This window comes from Pseudophryne corroboree, chromosome 6, assembly GCF_028390025.1.
Source record: "Pseudophryne corroboree isolate aPseCor3 chromosome 6, aPseCor3.hap2, whole genome shotgun sequence".
Taxonomy (NCBI): domain Eukaryota; kingdom Metazoa; phylum Chordata; class Amphibia; order Anura; family Myobatrachidae; genus Pseudophryne; species Pseudophryne corroboree.
The window spans coordinates 148,492,635-148,511,587 of NC_086449.1; the positions used below are offsets into that span (position 1 = coordinate 148,492,635).

At 46.7% G+C, this 18,953-nt stretch overlaps 1 protein-coding gene across 1 annotated transcript in view; it reads right to left on the reverse strand.

Annotated features, from left to right (window-relative positions):
• FER1L5 (fer-1 like family member 5) overlaps nucleotides 1-18,953 on the reverse strand; it is a 926,196-nt gene that overhangs the window by 112,567 nt on the left and 794,676 nt on the right. Inside the window, exon 47 of the mRNA XM_063929941.1 lies at nucleotides 17,133-17,272. Within this exon, the coding sequence (XP_063786011.1) occupies nucleotides 17,133-17,272 (140 nt within the window). The remainder of the gene's footprint in view (nucleotides 1-17,132; nucleotides 17,273-18,953) is intronic.

An 18,953-nucleotide genomic window follows, 5' to 3' on the forward strand; every position in this document is an offset into this window, starting at 1 on the left:
GCACAAACGGGGGCTGAATATGCAGCACTCCTTTCACAATGTCTGAACTTCAGGCACTGAAGCTAGTTCTTTTTGAAAGAAAATCGACAGAGCCGAGATCTGTACTTTAATGGAGCCTAGTTTTAGGCCCATATTCACTCCTGCTTGCAGGAAATGCAGAAATCGACCTAGTTGAAATTCCTCTGTTGGGGCCTTTTTGGCCTCGCACCATGCAACATATTTCCGCCATATGCGGTGATAATGCTTTGCTGTAACATCTTTCCTGGCTTTAATAAGCGTAGGAATGACTTCTTCCGGAATACCCTTTTCCTTCAGGATCCGGCGTTCAATCGTCATGCCGTCAAACGCAGCCGCGGTAAGTCTTGGAACAGACAGGGCCCCTGCTGACGCAGGTCCTGTCTGAGCGGCAGAGGCCATGGGTCCTCTGATATCATTTTCTGAAGTTCCGGGTACCAAGCCCTTCTTGGCCAATCCGGAACCACGAGTATCGTTCTTACTCCTCGCCATCTTATTATTCTCAGTACCTTTGTTATGAGAGGCAGAGGAGGGAACACATAAACCGACTAGTACACCCGCGGTGTCACTAGAGCGTCCACAGCTATCGCCTGAGGGTCCCTTGACCTGGCGCAATATCTCTTTAGCTTTTTGTTGAGGCGGGACGCCATCATGTCCACCTGTGGCCTTTCCCAACGGTTTACCAACAGCAGGAAGACTTCTGGATGAAGTCCCCACTCTCCCGGGTGTAGGTCGTGTCTGCTGGGGAAGTCTGCTTCCCAGTTGTCCACTCCCGGAATGAACACTGCTGACAGTGCTAGTACGTGATTTTCCGCCCATCGGAGAATCCTTGTGGCTTCTGCCATTGCCATCCTGCTTCTTGTGCCGCCCTGTCGGTTCACATGGGCGACTGCCGTGAGGTTGTCTGACTGTATCAGTACCGGCTGATTTTGAAGCAGGGGTCTTGCCTGACTTAGGGCTTTGTAAATGGCCCTCAGTTCCAGAATTTATATGTAGGGAAGTCTCCTGACTTGACCAAAGGCCCTGTAAGTTTCTTCCCTGTGTAACTGCTCCCCAGCCTCGAAGGCTGGCATCCGTGGTCACCAGGACCCAGTCCTGTATGCCGAAACTGCGGCCCTCTAGAAGATGAGCACCCTGCAGCCACCACAGTAGAGACACCCTGGTCCTTGGAGACAGGGTTATCATTTGATGCATTTGAAGATGCGATCCCGACCACTTATCCAAGAGGTCCCACTGGAAAGTCCTCGCATGGAACCTGCCGAATGGAATTGCTTCGTATGAAGCCACCATTTTTTCCAGGACTCGTGTGCAACGATACACCGATACCCTTTTTGGTTTTAGGAGGTCTCTGACTAGAGATGACAGCTCCTTGGCTTTCTCCTGCGGGAGAAACACTTTTTTCTGTTCTGTGTCCAAAATCATCCCCAGGAACAGTAAGCGAGTGGAAGGAACCAGCTGTGACTTAGGAATGTTCAGAATCCAGCCATGCTGTTGTAGCACCTCCTGAGATAGTGCTACTCCGACCAGTAACTGCTCCCTGGACCTTGCCTTTATAAGGAGATCGTCCAAGTATGGGATAAATAAAAACTCCCTTTTTATGAAGGAGTATCATTATTTCTGCCATTACCTTGGTAAACACCCTCGGTGCCGTGGACAGTCCAAACGGTAGTGTCTGGAATTGGTAATGGCAATCCTGTACCACAATCTGAGGTACTCCTGGTGAGGAAGGTAAATAGGGACATGCAGGTAAGCATCCTTGATGTCCAGGGATACCATGTAATCCCCCTCGTCCAGGCTTGCAATAACCGCCCTGAGCGATTCCATCTTGAACTTTGTTATGTAAGTGTTCAAGGATTTCCATTTTAAAATGGGTCTAACCGAACCGGCTGGTTTCGGTACCACAAACAGTGTGGAATAGTAACCCCGTCCTTGTTGAAGTAGGGGCACCTTGACTATCACCTGCTGGGAATACAGCTTGTGAATTGCCTCTAGCACAGCCTCCCTGCCAGAGGGAGTTGTCGGTAAGGCAGATTTGAGTAAACGGCGGGGGGGAGACGCCTCGACTTCCAGCTTGTACCCCTGAGATATTACTTGAAGGATCCAGGGATCCACCTGTGAGCGAGCCCACTGATCGCTGAAATTTTTGAGGCGGCCCCCCACCGTACCTGGCTACGCCTGTGGAGCCCCCGCGTCATGCGGTGTACTCAGAGGAAGCAGGGGAAGAATTTTGATTCTGGGAACTGGCTGCTGGTGCAGCTTTTTTTCTCTTCCCTCGTTTGACCCGCCTGCTTTTTTGAAGCCGAAAGGACTGTACCTGATAATACAGTGCTTTTCTTAGGCTGTGAGGAAACCTGAGGTAAAATATTTTCATCCCAGCTGTTGCTGTGGATACGAGGTCCCAGAGACCATCCCCAACCAATTCCTCACCCTTATAAGGCTCTATGTGCCTTTTAAAGTCGGCATCACCTGTCCAGTGTCGGGTCTCCAATACCCTCCTGACAGAATGGACATTGCAATAATTCAGGATGCCAGCCGGCAAAATATTCCTCTGTGCATCCCTCATATATAAGACGACGTCTTATGTTCGCAAAATAGTATCCCTGTTTGAAAGGGGTACAGACCACGCTGCAGCAGACTGCAGGTCTCAGTCTAGTACCTGAGTGTGTAAATACAGACTTCAGGATAGCCTCCTGCTATTTATCAGCAGGTACCTTCAAAGTGGCCGTATCCTAAGACGGCAGTGCCACCTTGACAAACGTGTGAACGCCTTATCCACCCTAGGGGATATCTCCCAGCGTAACTTATCCTCTGGCGGGAAAGGGTACGCCATCAGTAACTTGTTAGAAATTACCAGTTTCTTATCGGGGAAACCCACGCTTTTTCACACTTCATTCACTCATTTGATGGGGGAACAAAACACTGCCTGCTTTTTCTCCCCACACATAAAACCCTTTGTTTTTAGTGGTACTTGGGTTAATGTCAGAAATGTGTAACACATTTTATATTGCCGGGATCATGTAACGGATGTTCCTAGTGGATTGTGTACATGTCTCAACCTCGTCGACACTGGAGTCAGACTCCGTGTCGACATCTGTGTCTGCCATCTGAGGGAGCGTTGATGGCCTTTGAGACGCCTGGGCAGGTGCAGGCTGAGAAGCCGGCTGTCCCATAGCTGTTACGTCATCCAGCCTTTTATGTAAGGAGTTGACACTGTCGGTTAATACCTTCCACCTATCCATCCACTCTGGTGTCGGCCCACAGGGGCGACATCTCATTTATCGGCATCTGCTCCGCCTCCACATAAGTCTCCTCATCAAACATGTCGACACAGCCGTACCGACACACCGCACACACACAAGGAATGCTCCAATGAGGACAGGACCCACAAAAGCCCTTTGGGGGGACAGAGTGAGAGTATGCCAGCACACACCAGAGCGCTATATAATGCAGGGACTAACTGAGTTATGTCCCCTATAGCTGCTTTTATATAATTTATACTGCGCCTAAATTTAGTGCCCCCCCTCTCTGTTTTAACCCTGTTCTGTAGTGTAGACTGCAGGGGAGAGCCAGGGAGCTTCCTTCCATCGGATCTGTGAAGGAGAAATGGCGCCAGTGTGCTGCAGGAGATAGCTCCGCCCCTTTTCCGCGGACTATTCTCCCGCTTTTTTCTGGATTCTGGCAGGGGTATTTTCCACATATATAGCCTCTGGGGCTATATATTGTGGTATTTTTGCCAGCCAAGGTGTTATTATTGCTTCTCAGGGCGCCCCCCCCAGCGCCCTGCACCCTCAGTGACCGGAGTGTGAAGTGTATATGAGGAGCAATGGCGCACAGCTGCAGTGCTGTGCGCTACCTTGGTGAAGACTGATGTCTTCTGCCGCCGATTTTCCGGACCTCTTCTTGCTTCTGGCTCTGTAAGGGGGACGGCGGCGCGGCTCCGGGACCGAACACCAAGGACTGGGCCTGCGGTCGATCCCTCTGGAGCTAATGGTGTCCAGTAGCCTAAGAAGCCCAATCCGGCTGCAAGCAGGCGAGTTCGCTTCTTCTCCCCTTAGTCCCTCGCTGCAGTGAGCCTGTTGCCAGCAGGTCTCACTGAAAATAAAAAACCTAAATCTATACTTTCTTTCTAAGGGCTCAGGAGAGCCCCTAGTGTGCATCCAACCTCGGCCGGGCACAAGATCTAACTGAGGCTTGGAGGAGGGTCATAGTGGGAGGAGCCAGTGCACACCAGGTAGTCATAAATCTTTCTAGAGTGCCCAGCCTCCTTCGGAGCCCGCTATTCCCCATGGTCCTTACGGAGTTCCCAGCATCCACTAGGACGTTAGAGAAAATAAGAATTTACTCACCGGTAATTCTATTTCTCGTAGTCCGTAGTGGATGCTGGGAACTCCGTAAGGACCATGGGGAATAGACGGGCTCCGCAGGAGACTGGGCACTCTAAAAGAAAGATTAGGTACTATCTGGTGTGCACTGGCTCCTCCCTCTATGCCCCTCCTCCAGACCTCAGTTAAGGAAACTGTGCCTGGAAGAGCTGACACAACAAGGAAAGGATTTGGAATCCAGGGTAAGACTCATACCAGCCACACCAATCACACCGTACAACTTGTGATAACCATATCCAGTTAACAGTATGAACAACAACTGAGCCTCAGTAACAGATGGCTCATAACAATAACCCTTTAGTTAAGCAATAACTATATACATGTATTGCAGAGAGTCCGCACTTGGGACGGGTGCCCAGCATCCACTACGGACTACGCGAAATAGAATTACCGGTGAGTAAATTCTTATTTTCTCTGACGTCCTAGTGGATGCTGGGAACTCCGTAAGGACCATGGGGATTATACCAAAGCTCCCAAACGGGCGGGAGAGTGCGGATGACTCTGCAGCACTGCATGAGCAAACTCAAGGTCCTCCTCAGGCAGGGTATCAAACTTGTAGAACTTAGCAAACTTGTTTGACCCCGACCAAGTAGCAGCTCGGCAAAGCTGTAAAGCCGAGACCCCTCGGGCAGCCGCCCAAGAACCATACCATATCTGTGCTCAGCCTCAGTGTGCTGCATGATATATCTATGTATATCTGACTGTGCTGAGTGCTCACTGCTCACACAGCTGAATTGTGGGGGAGACTGGGGTACAGTTATAGCAGGAGTACAGTGCACACTTTTGCTGCCAGTGTGACTGACCAGTGACCACCAGTATATTGTTTGCCTGAAAAAGTTAAACACTCCTGTGGTGTTTTTTTTTTTTATTCTATAAACGCATTCTGCTGACAGTGTCCAGCAGGTCCGTCATTCATTGTATTATATAAATATTTACCTGCAGTAGTGTTATATTTTTTTTGTTCATCTCTATCATCTTTATCATCTCTATATTAGCAGACGCAGTACGGTAGTCCACGGCTGTGGCTACCTCTGTGTCGTCAGTGCTTGTACATAATTGTATACCTACCTGTGGTGGTTTTTTTTTTTCTATCTTCTTCATACTAGTAGTTTAGGAGTCTGCTGACAGTGTCCAGCAGGTCCGTCATTATATTATATATACCTGCAGTAGTGATATATATATATTTTTTATATCATTATCATCTCTATACTAGCAGACGCAGCACGGTAGTCCACGGCTGTAGCTACCTCTGTGTCGTCAGTGCTTGTCCATAATTGTATACCTACCTGTGGTGGTTTTTTTTTTTCTATCTTCTTCATACTAGTAGTTTAGGAGTCTGCTGACAGTGTCCAGCAGGTCCATCATTATATTATATATACCTGCAGTAGTGATATATATATATTTTTTATATCATTATCATCTCTATACTAGCAGACGCAGTACGGTAGTCCACGGCTGTAGCTACCTCTGTGTCGTCAGTGCTCGTCCATAATTGTATACCTACCTGTGGTGGGGTTTTTTTTTCTATCTTCTTCATACTAGTAGTTTAGGAGTCTGCTGACAGTGTCCAGCAGGTCCGTCATTATATTATATATACCTGCAGTAGTGATATATATATATTTTTTATATCATTATCATCTCTATACTAGCAGACGCAGTACGGTAGTCCACGGCTGTAGCTACCTCTGTGTCGTCAGTGCTCGTCCATAATTGTATACCTACCTGTGGTGGGGTTTTTTTTTCTATCTTCTTCATACTAGTAGTTTAGGAGTCTGCTGACAGTGTCCAGCAGGTCCGTCATTATATTATATATACCTGCAGTAGTGATATATATATATTTTTTATATCATTATCATCTCTATACTAGCAGACGCAGCACGGTAGTCCACGGCTGTAGCTACCTCTGTGTCGTCAGTGCTTGTCCATAATTGTATACCTACCTGTGGTGGGGTTTTTTTTTCTATCTTCTTCATACTAGTAGTTTAGGAGTCTGCTGACAGTGTCCAGCAGGTCCATCATTATATTATATATACCTGCAGTAGTGATATATATATATTTTTTATATCATTATCATCTCTATACTAGCAGACGCAGTACGGTAGTCCACGGCTGTAGCTACCTCTGTGTCGTCAGTGCTCGTCCATAATTGTATACCTACCTGTGGTGGGGTTTTTTTTTCTATCTTCTTCATACTAGTAGTTTAGGAGTCTGCTGACAGTGTCCAGCAGGTCCGTCATTATATTATATATACCTGCAGTAGTGATATATATATATTTTTTATATCATTATCATCTCTATACTAGCAGACGCAGTACGGTAGTCCACGGCTGTAGCTACCTCTGTGTCGTCAGTGCTCGTCCATAATTGTATACCTACCTGTGGTGGGGTTTTTTTTTCTATCTTCTTCATACTAGTAGTTTAGGAGTCTGCTGACAGTGTCCAGCAGGTCCGTCATTATATTATATATACCTGCAGTAGTGATATATATATTTTTTTTATATCATTATCATCTCTATACTAGCAGACGCAGTACGGTAGTCCACGGCTGTAGCTACCTCTGTGTCGTCAGTGCTCGTCCATAATTGTATACCTACCTGTGGTGGGGTTTTTTTTTCTATCTTCTTCATACTAGTAGTTTAGGAGTCTGCTGACAGTGTCCAGCAGGTCCGTCATTATATTATATATACCTGCAGTAGTGATATATATATATTTTTTATATAATTATCATCTCTATACTAGCAGACGCAGTACGGTAGTCCACGGCTGTAGCTACCTCTGTGTCGTCAGTGCTCGTCCATAATTGTATACCTACCTGTGGTGGGGTTTTTTTTTCTATCTTCTTCATACTAGTAGTTTAGGAGTCTGCTGACAGTGTCCAGCAGGTCCGTCATTATATTATATATACCTGCAGTAGTGATATATATATATATTTTTTATATCATTATCATCTCTATACTAGCAGACGCAGTACCATAGTCCACGGCTGTAGCTACCTCTGTGTCGTCAGTGCTCGTCCATAATTGTATACCTACCTGTGGTGGGGTTTTTTTTTCTATCTTCTTCATACTAGTAGTTTAGGAGTCTGCTGACAGTGTCCAGCAGGTCCGTCATTATATTATATATACCTGCAGTAGTGATATATATATATTTTTTATATCATTATCATCTCTATACTAGCAGACGCAGTACGGTAGTCCACGGCTGTAGCTACCTCTGTGTCGTCAGTGCTCGTCCATAATTGTATACCTACCTGTGGTGGGGTTTTTTTTTCTATCTTCTTCATACTAGTAGTTTAGGAGTCTGCTGACAGTGTCCAGCAGGTCCGTCATTATATTATATATACCTGCAGTAGTGATATATATATTTTTTTTTATATCATTATCATCTCTATACTAGCAGACGCAGTACGGTAGTCCACGGCTGTAGCTACCTCTGTGTCGTCAGTCACTCGTCATCCATAAGTATACTAGCATCCATCCATCTCCATTGTTTACCTGAGGTGCCTTTTAGTTGTGCCTATTAAAATATGGAGAACAAAAATGTTGAGGTTCCAAAAATAGGGAAAGATCAAGATCCACTTCCACCTTGTGCTGAAGCTGCTGCCACTAGTCATGGCCGAGACGATGAAATTCCATCAACGTCGTCTGCCAAGGCCGATGCCCAATGTCATAGTACAGAGCATGTAAAATCCAAAACACAAAATATCAGTAAAAAAAGGACTCAAAAACCTAAAATAAAATCGGAGGAGGAGAAGCGTAAACTTGCCAATATGCCATTTACCACACGCAGTGGCAAGGATCGGCTGAGGCCCTGGCCTATGTTCATGGCTAGTGGTTCAGCTTCACATGAGGATGGAAGCACTCAGCCTCTCGCTAGAAAAATGAAAAGACTTAAGCTGGCAAAAGCACAGCAAAGAACTGTGCGTTCTTCGAAATCACAAATCCACAAGGAGAGTCCAATTGTGTCGGTTGCGATGCCTGACCTTCCCAACACTGGACGTGAAGAGCATGCGCCTTCCACCATTTGCACACCCCCTGCAAGTGCTGGAAGGAGCACCCGCAGTCCAGTTCCTGATAGTCAGATTGAAGATGTCAGTGTTGAAGTACACCAGGATGAGGAGGATATGGGTGTTGCTGGCGCTGGGGAGGAAATTGACAAGGAGGATTCTGATGGTGAGGTGGTTTGTTTAAGTCAGGCACCCGGGGAGACACCTGTTGTCCGTGGGAGGAATATGGCCATTGACATGCCTGGTGAAAATACCAAAAAAATCAGCTCTTCGGTGTGGAAGTATTTCAACAGAAATGCGGACAACAGGTGTCAAGCCGTGTGTTGCCTTTGTCAAGCTGTAATAAGTAGGGGTAAGGACGTTAACCACCTCGGAACATCCTCCCTTATACGTCACCTGCAGCGCATTCATCATAAGTCAGTGACAAGTTCAAAAACTTTGGGCGACAGCGGAAGCAGTCCACTGACCAGTAAATCCCTTCCTCTTGTAACCAAGCTCACGCAAACCACCCCACCAACTCCCTCAGTGTCAATTTCCTCCTTCCCCAGGAATGCCAATAGTCCTGCAGGCCATGTCACTGGCAATTCTGATGAGTCCTCTCCTGCCTGGGATTCCTCCGATGCATCCTTGCGTGTAACGCCTACTGCTGCTGGCGCTGCTGTTGTTGCTGCTGGGAGTCGATGGTCATCCCAGAGGGGAAGTCGTAAGACGACTTTTACTACTTCCACCAAGCAATTGACTGTCCAACAGTCCTTTGCGAGGAAGATGAAATATCACAGCAGTCATCCTGCTGCAAAGCGGATAACTGAGGCCTTGGCATCCTGGGCGGTGAGAAACGTGGTTCCGGTATCCATCATTACTGCAGAGCCAACTATAGACTTGATTGAGGTACTGTGTCCCCGGTACCAAATACCATCTAGGTTCCATTTCTCTAGGCAGGCGATACCGAAAATGTACACAGACCTCAGAAAAAGACTCACCAGTGTCCTAAAAAATGCAGTTGTACCCAATGTCCACTTAACCACGGACATGTGGACAAGTGGAGCAGGGCAGACTGAGGACTATATGACTGTGACAGCCCACTGGGTAGATGTATTGACTCCCGCCGCAAGAACAGCAGCGGCGGCACCAGTAGCAGCATCTCGCAAACGCCAACTCTTTCCTAGGCAGGCTACGCTTTGTATCACCGCTTTCCAGAATACGCACACAGCTAAAAACCTCTTACGGCAACTGAGGAAGATCATCGCAGAATGGCTTACCCCAATTGGACTCTCCTGTGGATTTGTGGCATTGGACAACGCCAGCAATATTGTGTGTGCATTAAATATGGGCAAATTCCAGCACGTCCCATGTTTTGCACATACCTTGAATTTGGTGGTGCAGAATTATTTAAAAAACGAGAGGGGCGTGCAAGAGATGCTGTCGGTGGCCAGAAGAATTGCGGGACACTTTCGGCGTACAGGCACCACGTACAGAAGACTGGAGCAACACCAAAAACGCCTGAACCTGCCCTGCCATCATCTGAAGCAAGAAGTGGTAACGAGGTGGAATTCAACCCTCTATATGCTTCAGAGGTTGGAGGAGCAGCAAAAGGCCATTCAAGCCTATACAACTGACCACGATATAGGAGGTGGAATGCACCTGTCTGAAGCGCAGTGGAGAATGATTTCAACGTTGTGCAAGGTTCTGCAACCTTTTGAACTTGCCACACGTGAAGTCAGTTCAGACACTGCCAGCCTGAGTCAGGTCATTCCCCTCATCAGGCTTTTGCAGAAGAAGCTGGAGACATTGAAGGAGGAGCTAACACTGAGCGATTCCGCTAGGCATGTGGGACTTGTGGATGGAGCCCTTAATTCGCTTAACAAGGATTCACGGGTGGTCAATCTGTTGAAATCAGAGCACTACATTTTGGCCACCGTGCTCGATCCTAGATTTAAAACCTACGTTGTATCTCTCTTTCCGGCAGACACAAGTCTGCAGGGGTTCAAAGAACTGCTGGTGAGAAAATTGTCAAGTCAAGCGGAACGCGACCTGTCAACATCTCCTCCTTCACATTCTCCCGCAACTGTGGGTGCGAGGAAAAGGCTCAGAATTCCGAGCCCACCCGCTGGCGGTGATGCAGGGCAGTCTGGAGCGACTGCTGATGCTGACATCTGGTCCGGACTGAAGGACCTGACAACGATTACGGACATGTCGTCTACTGTCACTGCATATGATTCTCTCACCATTGAAAGAATGGTGGAGGATTATATGAGTGACCGCATCCAAGTAGGCACGTCAGACAGTCCGTACGTATACTGGCAGAAAAAAGAGGCAATTTGGAGGCCCTTGCACAAACTGGCTTTATTCTACCTAAGTTGCCCTCCCACAAGTGTGTACTCCGAAAGAGTGTTTAGTGCCGCCGCTCACCTTGTCAGCAATCGGCGTACGAGGTTACTTCCAGAAAATGTGGAGAAGATGATGTTCATTAAAATGAATTATAATCAATTCCTCCATGGAGACATTCACCAGCAGCAATTGCCTCCACAAAGTACACAGGGAGCTGTGATGGTGGATTCCAGTGGGGACGAATTGATAATCTGTGAGGAGAGGGATGTACACGGTGATGAATCGGAGGATAATGATGAGGTGGACATCTTGCCTCTGTAGAGCCAGTTTGTGCAAGGAGAGATTAATTGCTTCTTTTTTGGTGGGGGTCCAAACCAACCCGTCATTTCAGTCACAGTCGTGTGGCAGACCCTGTCACTGAAATGATGGGTTGGTTAAAGTGTGCATGTCCTGTTTATACAACATAAGGGTGGGTGGGAGGGCCCAAGGACAATTCCATCTTGCACCTCTTTTTTCTTTCATTTTTCTTTGCGTCATGTGCTGTTTGGGGAGTGTTTTTTGGAAGGGCCATCCTGCGTGACACTGCAGTGCCACTCCTAGATGGGCCAGGTGTTTGTGTCGGCCACTAGGGTCACTTATCTTAGTCACACAGCTACCTCATTGCGCCTCTTTTTTTCTTCTTTGCGTCATGTGCTGTTTGGGGAGTATTTTTTGGAAGGGCCATCCGGCCTGACACTGCAGTGCCACTCCTAGATGGGCCAGGTGTTTGTGTCGGCCACTAGGGTCGCTGAGCTTAGTCACACAGCTACCTCATTGCGCCTCTTTTTTTCTTTGCGTCATGTGCTGTTTGGGGAGTGTTTTTTGGAAGGGCCATCCTGCGTGACACTGCAGTGCCACTCCTAGATGGGCCAGGTGTTTGTGTCGGCCACTTGGGTCGCTGAGCTTAGTCATCCAGCGACCTCGGTGCAAATTTTAGGACTAAAAATAATATTGTGAGGTGTGAGGTGTTCAGAATAGACTGAAAATGAGTGGACATTATGGTTATTGAGGTTAATAATACTTTGGGATAAAAATGACCCCCAAATTCTATGATTTAAGCTGTTTTTTAGGGTTTTTTGAAAAAAACACCCGAATCCAAAACACACCCGAATCCGACAAAAAAAATTCGGTGAGGTTTTGCCAAAACGCGTTCGAACCCAAAACACGGCCACGGAACCGAACCCAAAACCAAAACACAAAACCCGAAAAATTTCCGGTGCACATCTCTAACGCCTAGCCGAAGCTACGGCCAATAGCATGACCACTTTCCACGTGAGATATTTTAGCTCCATGGTCTTAAGTGGCTCAAACCAGTGGGATTTCAGGAAATCCAACACAATGTTAAGATCCCAAGGTGCCACCGGTGGCACAAAAGGAGGCTGAATATGCAGCACCCCCGGAACAACGTCTGAACTTCAGGCAATGAAGCCAGTTCATTTTTAGAGAAAATGTATAGGGCCGAAATCTTGACCTTTATGGATCCTAATTTTAGGCCCATAGTCACTCCTGACTGTAGGAAGTGCAGGAATCAACCCCGCTGGAATTCCTCTGTAGGGCCTTCCCGGCCTCACACCAAGCAACCTATTTTCGCCATATACAGTGAAAAAGTCTTGCTGTCACGTCTTTCCTAGCCTTTATCAGCGTAGGAATAACTGCATCCGGAATGCCCTTTTCCGCTAGGATCCGGCGTTCAACCGCCATGCCGTCAAATGCAGCCGTGGTAAATTTTGGAACAGACAGGGCCCCTGTTGCAACATGTCCTGTCTGAGAGGCAGAAGCCCTGAGTCCTCTGAGAGCATTTCCTGCAGCTCCGGGTACCGAGTCCTTCTTGGCCAATTTGGAGCAAAGAATATTGTTTTCACTCCTCCTTTTATTACAATTCTCAGCCTTGGGTATGAGAGGAAGAGGAGGGAATACAGAGACCGACTGGAACACCCACGGTGTTACTAGTGCGACCACAGCTATCACCTGAGGGTCCCTTGACCCGGCGTAAAAACCTTTTTTAGCTTTTTATTGAGGTGGGACGCCATCTAGTCCACCTTAGGCAGTTCCCATCAATTTGCAGACTGTGTGAAGACTTCCTGATGAAGTCCCCACTTTTCCGGATGCAGGTCGTGCCTGCTGAGGAAGTTTGCTTCCCAGATGTCCACTCCCGGAACGAACACTGCTGACAGTGCGCTTACTTGATTCTCCGCCCAGCGAAGAATTCTGGTGGCTTCTACCTTCGCCACCATGCTCCTTGTGCCGCCTTGGCGGTTTACATGAACCCCTGCGGTCTGACTGGATCAGAACCGGTTGGTCGCGAAGCAGGATCTCCGCGTGACTTAGGGCGTTTTATATGGCCCTTAGTTCCAGGATATTGATGTGAAGGCAAGTCAGTTGACTTGACCACAGACCTTGGAAATTTCTTCCCTGTGTAACTGCCCCCCACCCACGGAGGCTTGCATCCGTGGTCACCAGGATCCAGTCCTGAATGCCGAATCAGCGGCCCTCGAGAAGGTGAGCACTCTGCAGCCACCACAGGAGAGACACCCTGGCCCTGGGGGATAGGGTGATTAACCGATGCATCTGAAGAGGTGATCCGGACCACTTGTCCAGTAAGTCCCATTGGAAGGTCCTCGCATGGAACCTGCCTAAGGGGATGGCCTCGTATAATGCCACCATCCTTCCCAGGACTCGAGTGCAGTGATGCACTGACACCTGTTTTGGTTTTAATAGATTCCTGACCAGTGTCATGAGCTCCTGAGCTCTCTCTATCGGGAGATAACCCTTTTCTGGTCTGTGTCTAGGATCGTGCCTAGGAGAGGCAGATGAGCTGTAGGAAACAACTGCGACTTTGGAATATATAGAATCCAGCCGTGTTGCCGTTACACTTCCAGAGAAAGTGATACGCTGTTCAGCAACTGCTCTCTTGATCTCGCTTTTATGAGGAGATCGTCCAAGTACGTGATAATAGTGACACCTTGCTTCCGCAGGAGCACAATCATATCCGCCATTACCATGGTGAATATTCTCGGGGCCGTGGAGAGACCAAACGGCAACATCTGAAATTGGTAATGACAATCCCGTACCGCAATTCTGAGGTACGCCTAATGAGGTGGATAAATGGGGACCGACCTGAAGGTATGCATCCCTTATGTCCCGATTCACAATAAAGTCTCCCTCTTTTTAGGCTTGCCCTGACCGCTCTTAGCGATTCCATCTTGAACTTGAACCTTCTCAGGTATATGTTCTGGGATTTTTTATTCAATATGGGTCTGACTGAACCGTCTGGTTTTGGGATTACAACATGGTCTAATAATAACACCCTCTTGTTGAAGGAGGGGACCCTTGACCACCACCTGTTAAAGATACAATTTGTGAATTGCAGATAACACTGGCTCCCTCTCTTGGGGGGAAGCCCGCAGGGCCGTCGGTGAGGGGGCATCTTCTCACAGTCCAGCTTGTATCCCTGAGACACAATATCTATTGCCCAGGGATCGAACAGGGAGAGAACCCACTTGTGGCTGAACTTACGAAGGCGTGTCCCCACCGGGCCTAGCTCCGCCTGTGGAGCCCCAGCGACATTGGTGGATTTTTGTAGGGGCCGGGGAGGACTTCTGTTCCTGGGAACTAGCTGCCCGGCTCTGACAAGAAAGGACGCCCCTCAGACTTTCTTGTTTCTTTATACGAAAGGCTGCATTTAATAATGTCGTGCTTTCTTAGGCTGTGCAGGAATATAAGGCAAACTAGCAGAATTACCAGCTATAGCTGTGGAGACCAGGACCGAGAACCCTTCTCCACACAATCCTCAGCCTTCCATATGCCTCTTAAGTCGGCATCATCTGTCCAATGCATATTCTACAGGACACGTCAAGCAGAGATCGACATAGCTTTGACTCTAGGACCCAGTATACTCATGTCTCTTTTGGCATGCTTTATAACTATATATCTATCACTTAAGACAGCATCTTTAATATATTTATATTGCATACTAGGGTCTCATCTCTGCTGATAAGGTACCTGTCCACGCTGCCACAGCGCTATAAACCCATGCCGACACAATCGCCGGTCTGGGTAGTATACTAGAATGTGCACGCTATCTGCAGGATCCCTGAGAATAGCAAGTGCTACCGTCTGTGCAAACAGGACACCCCAGGGGAAGATTCTCAACATATCCTGGCCCTAGTGGGGAAAGGATACAGCCTGAGAATTCTCTTGTGGGAAGCTGCCGTCTCTTGTCTGGAGATTCCCGCTCTTTTTCCTCATGAGAGGAGGGATATTTACCTCAGCATTCTTCCCCTTAAACATGTATACTCTCGTGTCAGGGACAGATGAGTCATCAGTGATATGCAAATCATCTATTATTTCAATAATCATATATTGAATACCTTATAGCCATCTTGGCTGTAACTTTGCATTATCGTAGTCGACAGTGGAGTTAAACTCCATGTCGATACGATACCAGTGTTTGTTATTATGGATAGTGAGCATTGAGAGACTCTGAAGGTCTCTGTGACATAGGGACAGACATGGGTAGATTTTCTGTCTGTTCCCTAACCTTTTGTGCAATAAATTCACCTTAGCACTTACACATATCCAAACAGGTGTCGGCGTTGTCGACGGAGACACCCTCTCACACACATATCCGCTCTATCACCTCCTTAGAGGAGCCTTTTACCTCAGACATGTCGACACACGCGTACCGACACACCACACACACAGGGGATGCTCTATTTGAGGACAGTTCCCCCACAAGGCCCTTTGGAGAGACAGAGAGAGAGTATGCCAGCACACACCCCAGCGCTATATAACCCAGGGATTACACTACAACTCAGTGTTTACCCAGTAGCTGCTGTATATACAAATTTTGCGCCTAAATTTATGTGCCTCCCCCTCTCTTTTCACCCTTTGTGTACCAGGATACTGCCGGGGAGAGCCTGGGGAGCTTCCTTCCAGCAGAGCTGTGAAGAGAAAATGGCGCTGGTGTGCTGAGGAAGAAGGCCCGGCCCCCTCAGCGGCGTGCTTCTGTCCTGTTTCTGACTAAAAATGGCGGGGGTTTTACACATATACAGTTTTCCAGACTGTATTATGTGTATATATTGCCAAAAGGTATACTTATTGCTGCCCAGGGCGCCCCCCCCCCAGCGCCCTGCACCCTACAGTGACCGGAGTGTGTGGTGTGCAGTGGGAGCAATGGCGCACAGCTGCAGTGCTGTGCGCTACCTTAATGAAGACCGGAGTCTTCTGCCGCCGATTTTATCTCCTTCTTCTGTCTTCTTGGCTCTGCAAGGGGGACGGCGGCGCGGCTCCGGGAACGGACGATCGAGGTCAGGCCCTGTGTTCGAACCCTCTGGAGCTAATGGTGTCCAGTAGCCTAAGAAGCACAAGCTAGCTGCACGCAGGTAGGTTTGCTTCTCTCCCCTCAGTCCCACGTAGCAGTGAGTCTGTTGCCAGCAGATCTCGCTGAAAATAAAAAACCTAACAAATACTTTCTTTCTAGCAAGCTCAGGAGAGCCCACTAGGTGCATCCAGCTCTGGCCGGGCACAGATTCTAACTGAGGTCTGGAGGAGGGGCATAGAGGGAGGAGCCAGTGCACACCAGATAGTACCTAATCTTTCTTTTAGAGTGCCCAGTCTCCTGCGGAGCCCGTCTATTCCCCATGGTCCTTACGGAGTTCCCAGCATCCACTAGGACGTCAGAGAAATTATAAAATGACATTATAAGTGTACAGTATAGAGGCATTATGAGGTTAGGGGGTATTATGAAGATATATCATGAGATTATATCAGGGGGTTTCATGTGTCAGACAAGATTGCCATGAGGTTGTATTGCTGGATATCAGGCTGTAAATGTTGGGTTTGTACTTTGTAGTGTACATTATCTACTATTATGTCATACCGAGCATGTTAAGTATTTATGCATTTGTCTTATAATGTACTGTACAGTAGATCCTGTTTACCATTGCGCTGCATGCTAAGTAGTCACATTGGGGCTGAGGCAGAGTTACGAGCAAGTCTGTATGACGGATGAATCTTGTGATTTTATGCACTCCACATGCTCCGCTGCGGAGCACGCGCTCCTAGGGGCGATTCAGAGACATATACATCTTAATTGCAACTCCACTGGCAGCTGAGTGCAGGTAACTATATGGTAACTCTGCATCGACTCCATTATGTTATAATATGAAAAAACAGTTTCCGCACCAAATACATTTATATATTCTTTTCACTTTATTCAAGTACAATGTTTTCATTGCATTGTACTATGCTCACTATGCCCTTTTTGCTGCAGAGATCTCTATAGCTACAGCAACAGCTCACCTCATTGCAAGCATCACAATTTACAGTTGGCAGCAGAACCTTTGCTAGCAGCATCTCACCTGTTCCAGAGAGGGTCTTACTGGATTATAGAGCGATCTGGTTTCAACATGTTCAGGAACTAATCCAAGGGTGCGCAGAACATACAATGATAGTCGCTCCTTTGGGGGTCCAAACTGTCTATGTGTACAACCTGTACTTTCTAAAATGACAGCAGAAATTCAGCTACTAAATCAACAGCATTATAACATAGGAATGTAAGCTCACATGTAATAATATACACTCATCAGCTATAACATTAATTCCACTGACAGATGAAGTGATTGTTACAATGAAGCAGTGGATTTGCTGGGAAGGTGCGTAATTAAAACAAAAGTGCATGTATATAATGCATAAGTGTACATCCAGACAACACTTGAATAAATATTGCAAAAATAGAGGTGGCATTAATACAAAAAGCACTCAAATGGTAAAACATGCACTTTTAGGAGACATACATAGGATAATATAAAGCAGGAATAATCACCATAAATAAATCCAAGGAGTTTTAGGTTTATTAGTAAATAACATCTAGTCCTCCTTATATCATTTCATAAATCTGCAACAAGATAGCCCCACTTCCCACAGTGCACTTTGCATCGCACAGGTTTAGATGGGCATAGAGACAAACAAAAAATAGCGCAGTAATCCTTTTAAAATCGGACAATTTAATTCTCACAATGCACTTACAATACATGGAAGAAAACAAGCATAATCAATATTCCCAGTGGCACACAGCTCGGCTTTGGAATCCTCTCTGGTTGTCTTTAGATGTAGCAGTCAAGACTAGTACCAAGGATCCGGATACAAAGGTCCCACCAGGTGCGTCCTCAGCGTTGCCAGTCACTCAGGATACCGCGCTTGTCCACTTAATGCGTTTCAGACAATTGTTGTCCTTTATCAGAAGTGTCCATTTACATCCCCATCCAGCCCTTAAATACCCACACAATAAGTTCAGCGCACCTGACGTGCAACCGCTGCTGATTGGCGTTCAATGCCAACTGCGCATGATCCGAAAAGCCAGAACCGGAAGTCATGAGCTCCATCTCCCAGAAGTTTACTCAGATAGCGAAAGCTCCTTATATTCATTTTGTTTTGCGTTCCACAGAGTTACCGGATAGTAGAAAAGTACTTATTACCAGCGATCCATGTTATTGTTTAGAAGGGCAAGAGTCCAACATATAAATCCATCGATTAAGACATGAAAAATAAAAAGGTTTAAAATTGTATTAAAACACATAGTAAACACAATTAACATATAAAGAAAGTTATTTTGGTGCAAAACAAAACAAAGTGCTCATGTGCCAGAAAGTGCTGCAGAACCTTTTTTTACTATACGGGCTATTAAGTAAGAAAACACTTTAATTCAAAGTCACCATTTAGGCCCCTGTGAACAAGGGTTCCTAAATGGTGAAACCACTTCATCTCCATCTGGGAAAGTTTTTTCTCTATATCTCTATTTCTCCAGGTAGGTAAAATTTGCTGAGTGCCTATACATTTTTTATATGACATTCAAGCATGTGGTTTCTTAAAATGAGATGACACAGTATGTGTCTCCAAACCCTTCCATATATTGTAAACATGTTCATCCAATCTGACTTTAAGGCATCTTGTGGTTTTCCCCACATAAAATAACCCACATGTACACTCAAGAAGGTAAATAACTTTCTTTGAATGACAAGTAATAAATTCCCTAATTTAATGATTCTGCTGTGTTACATTGAACTCTGTCACTTTCAGTTGTTTCTTTTTGTCTGTTTTACACATCAAGCATGATCCACATTTGTGGAAACCCTTTGTTCTTATACTTTGGCTCATTTCAGTATTAATACTACTGTTTACAA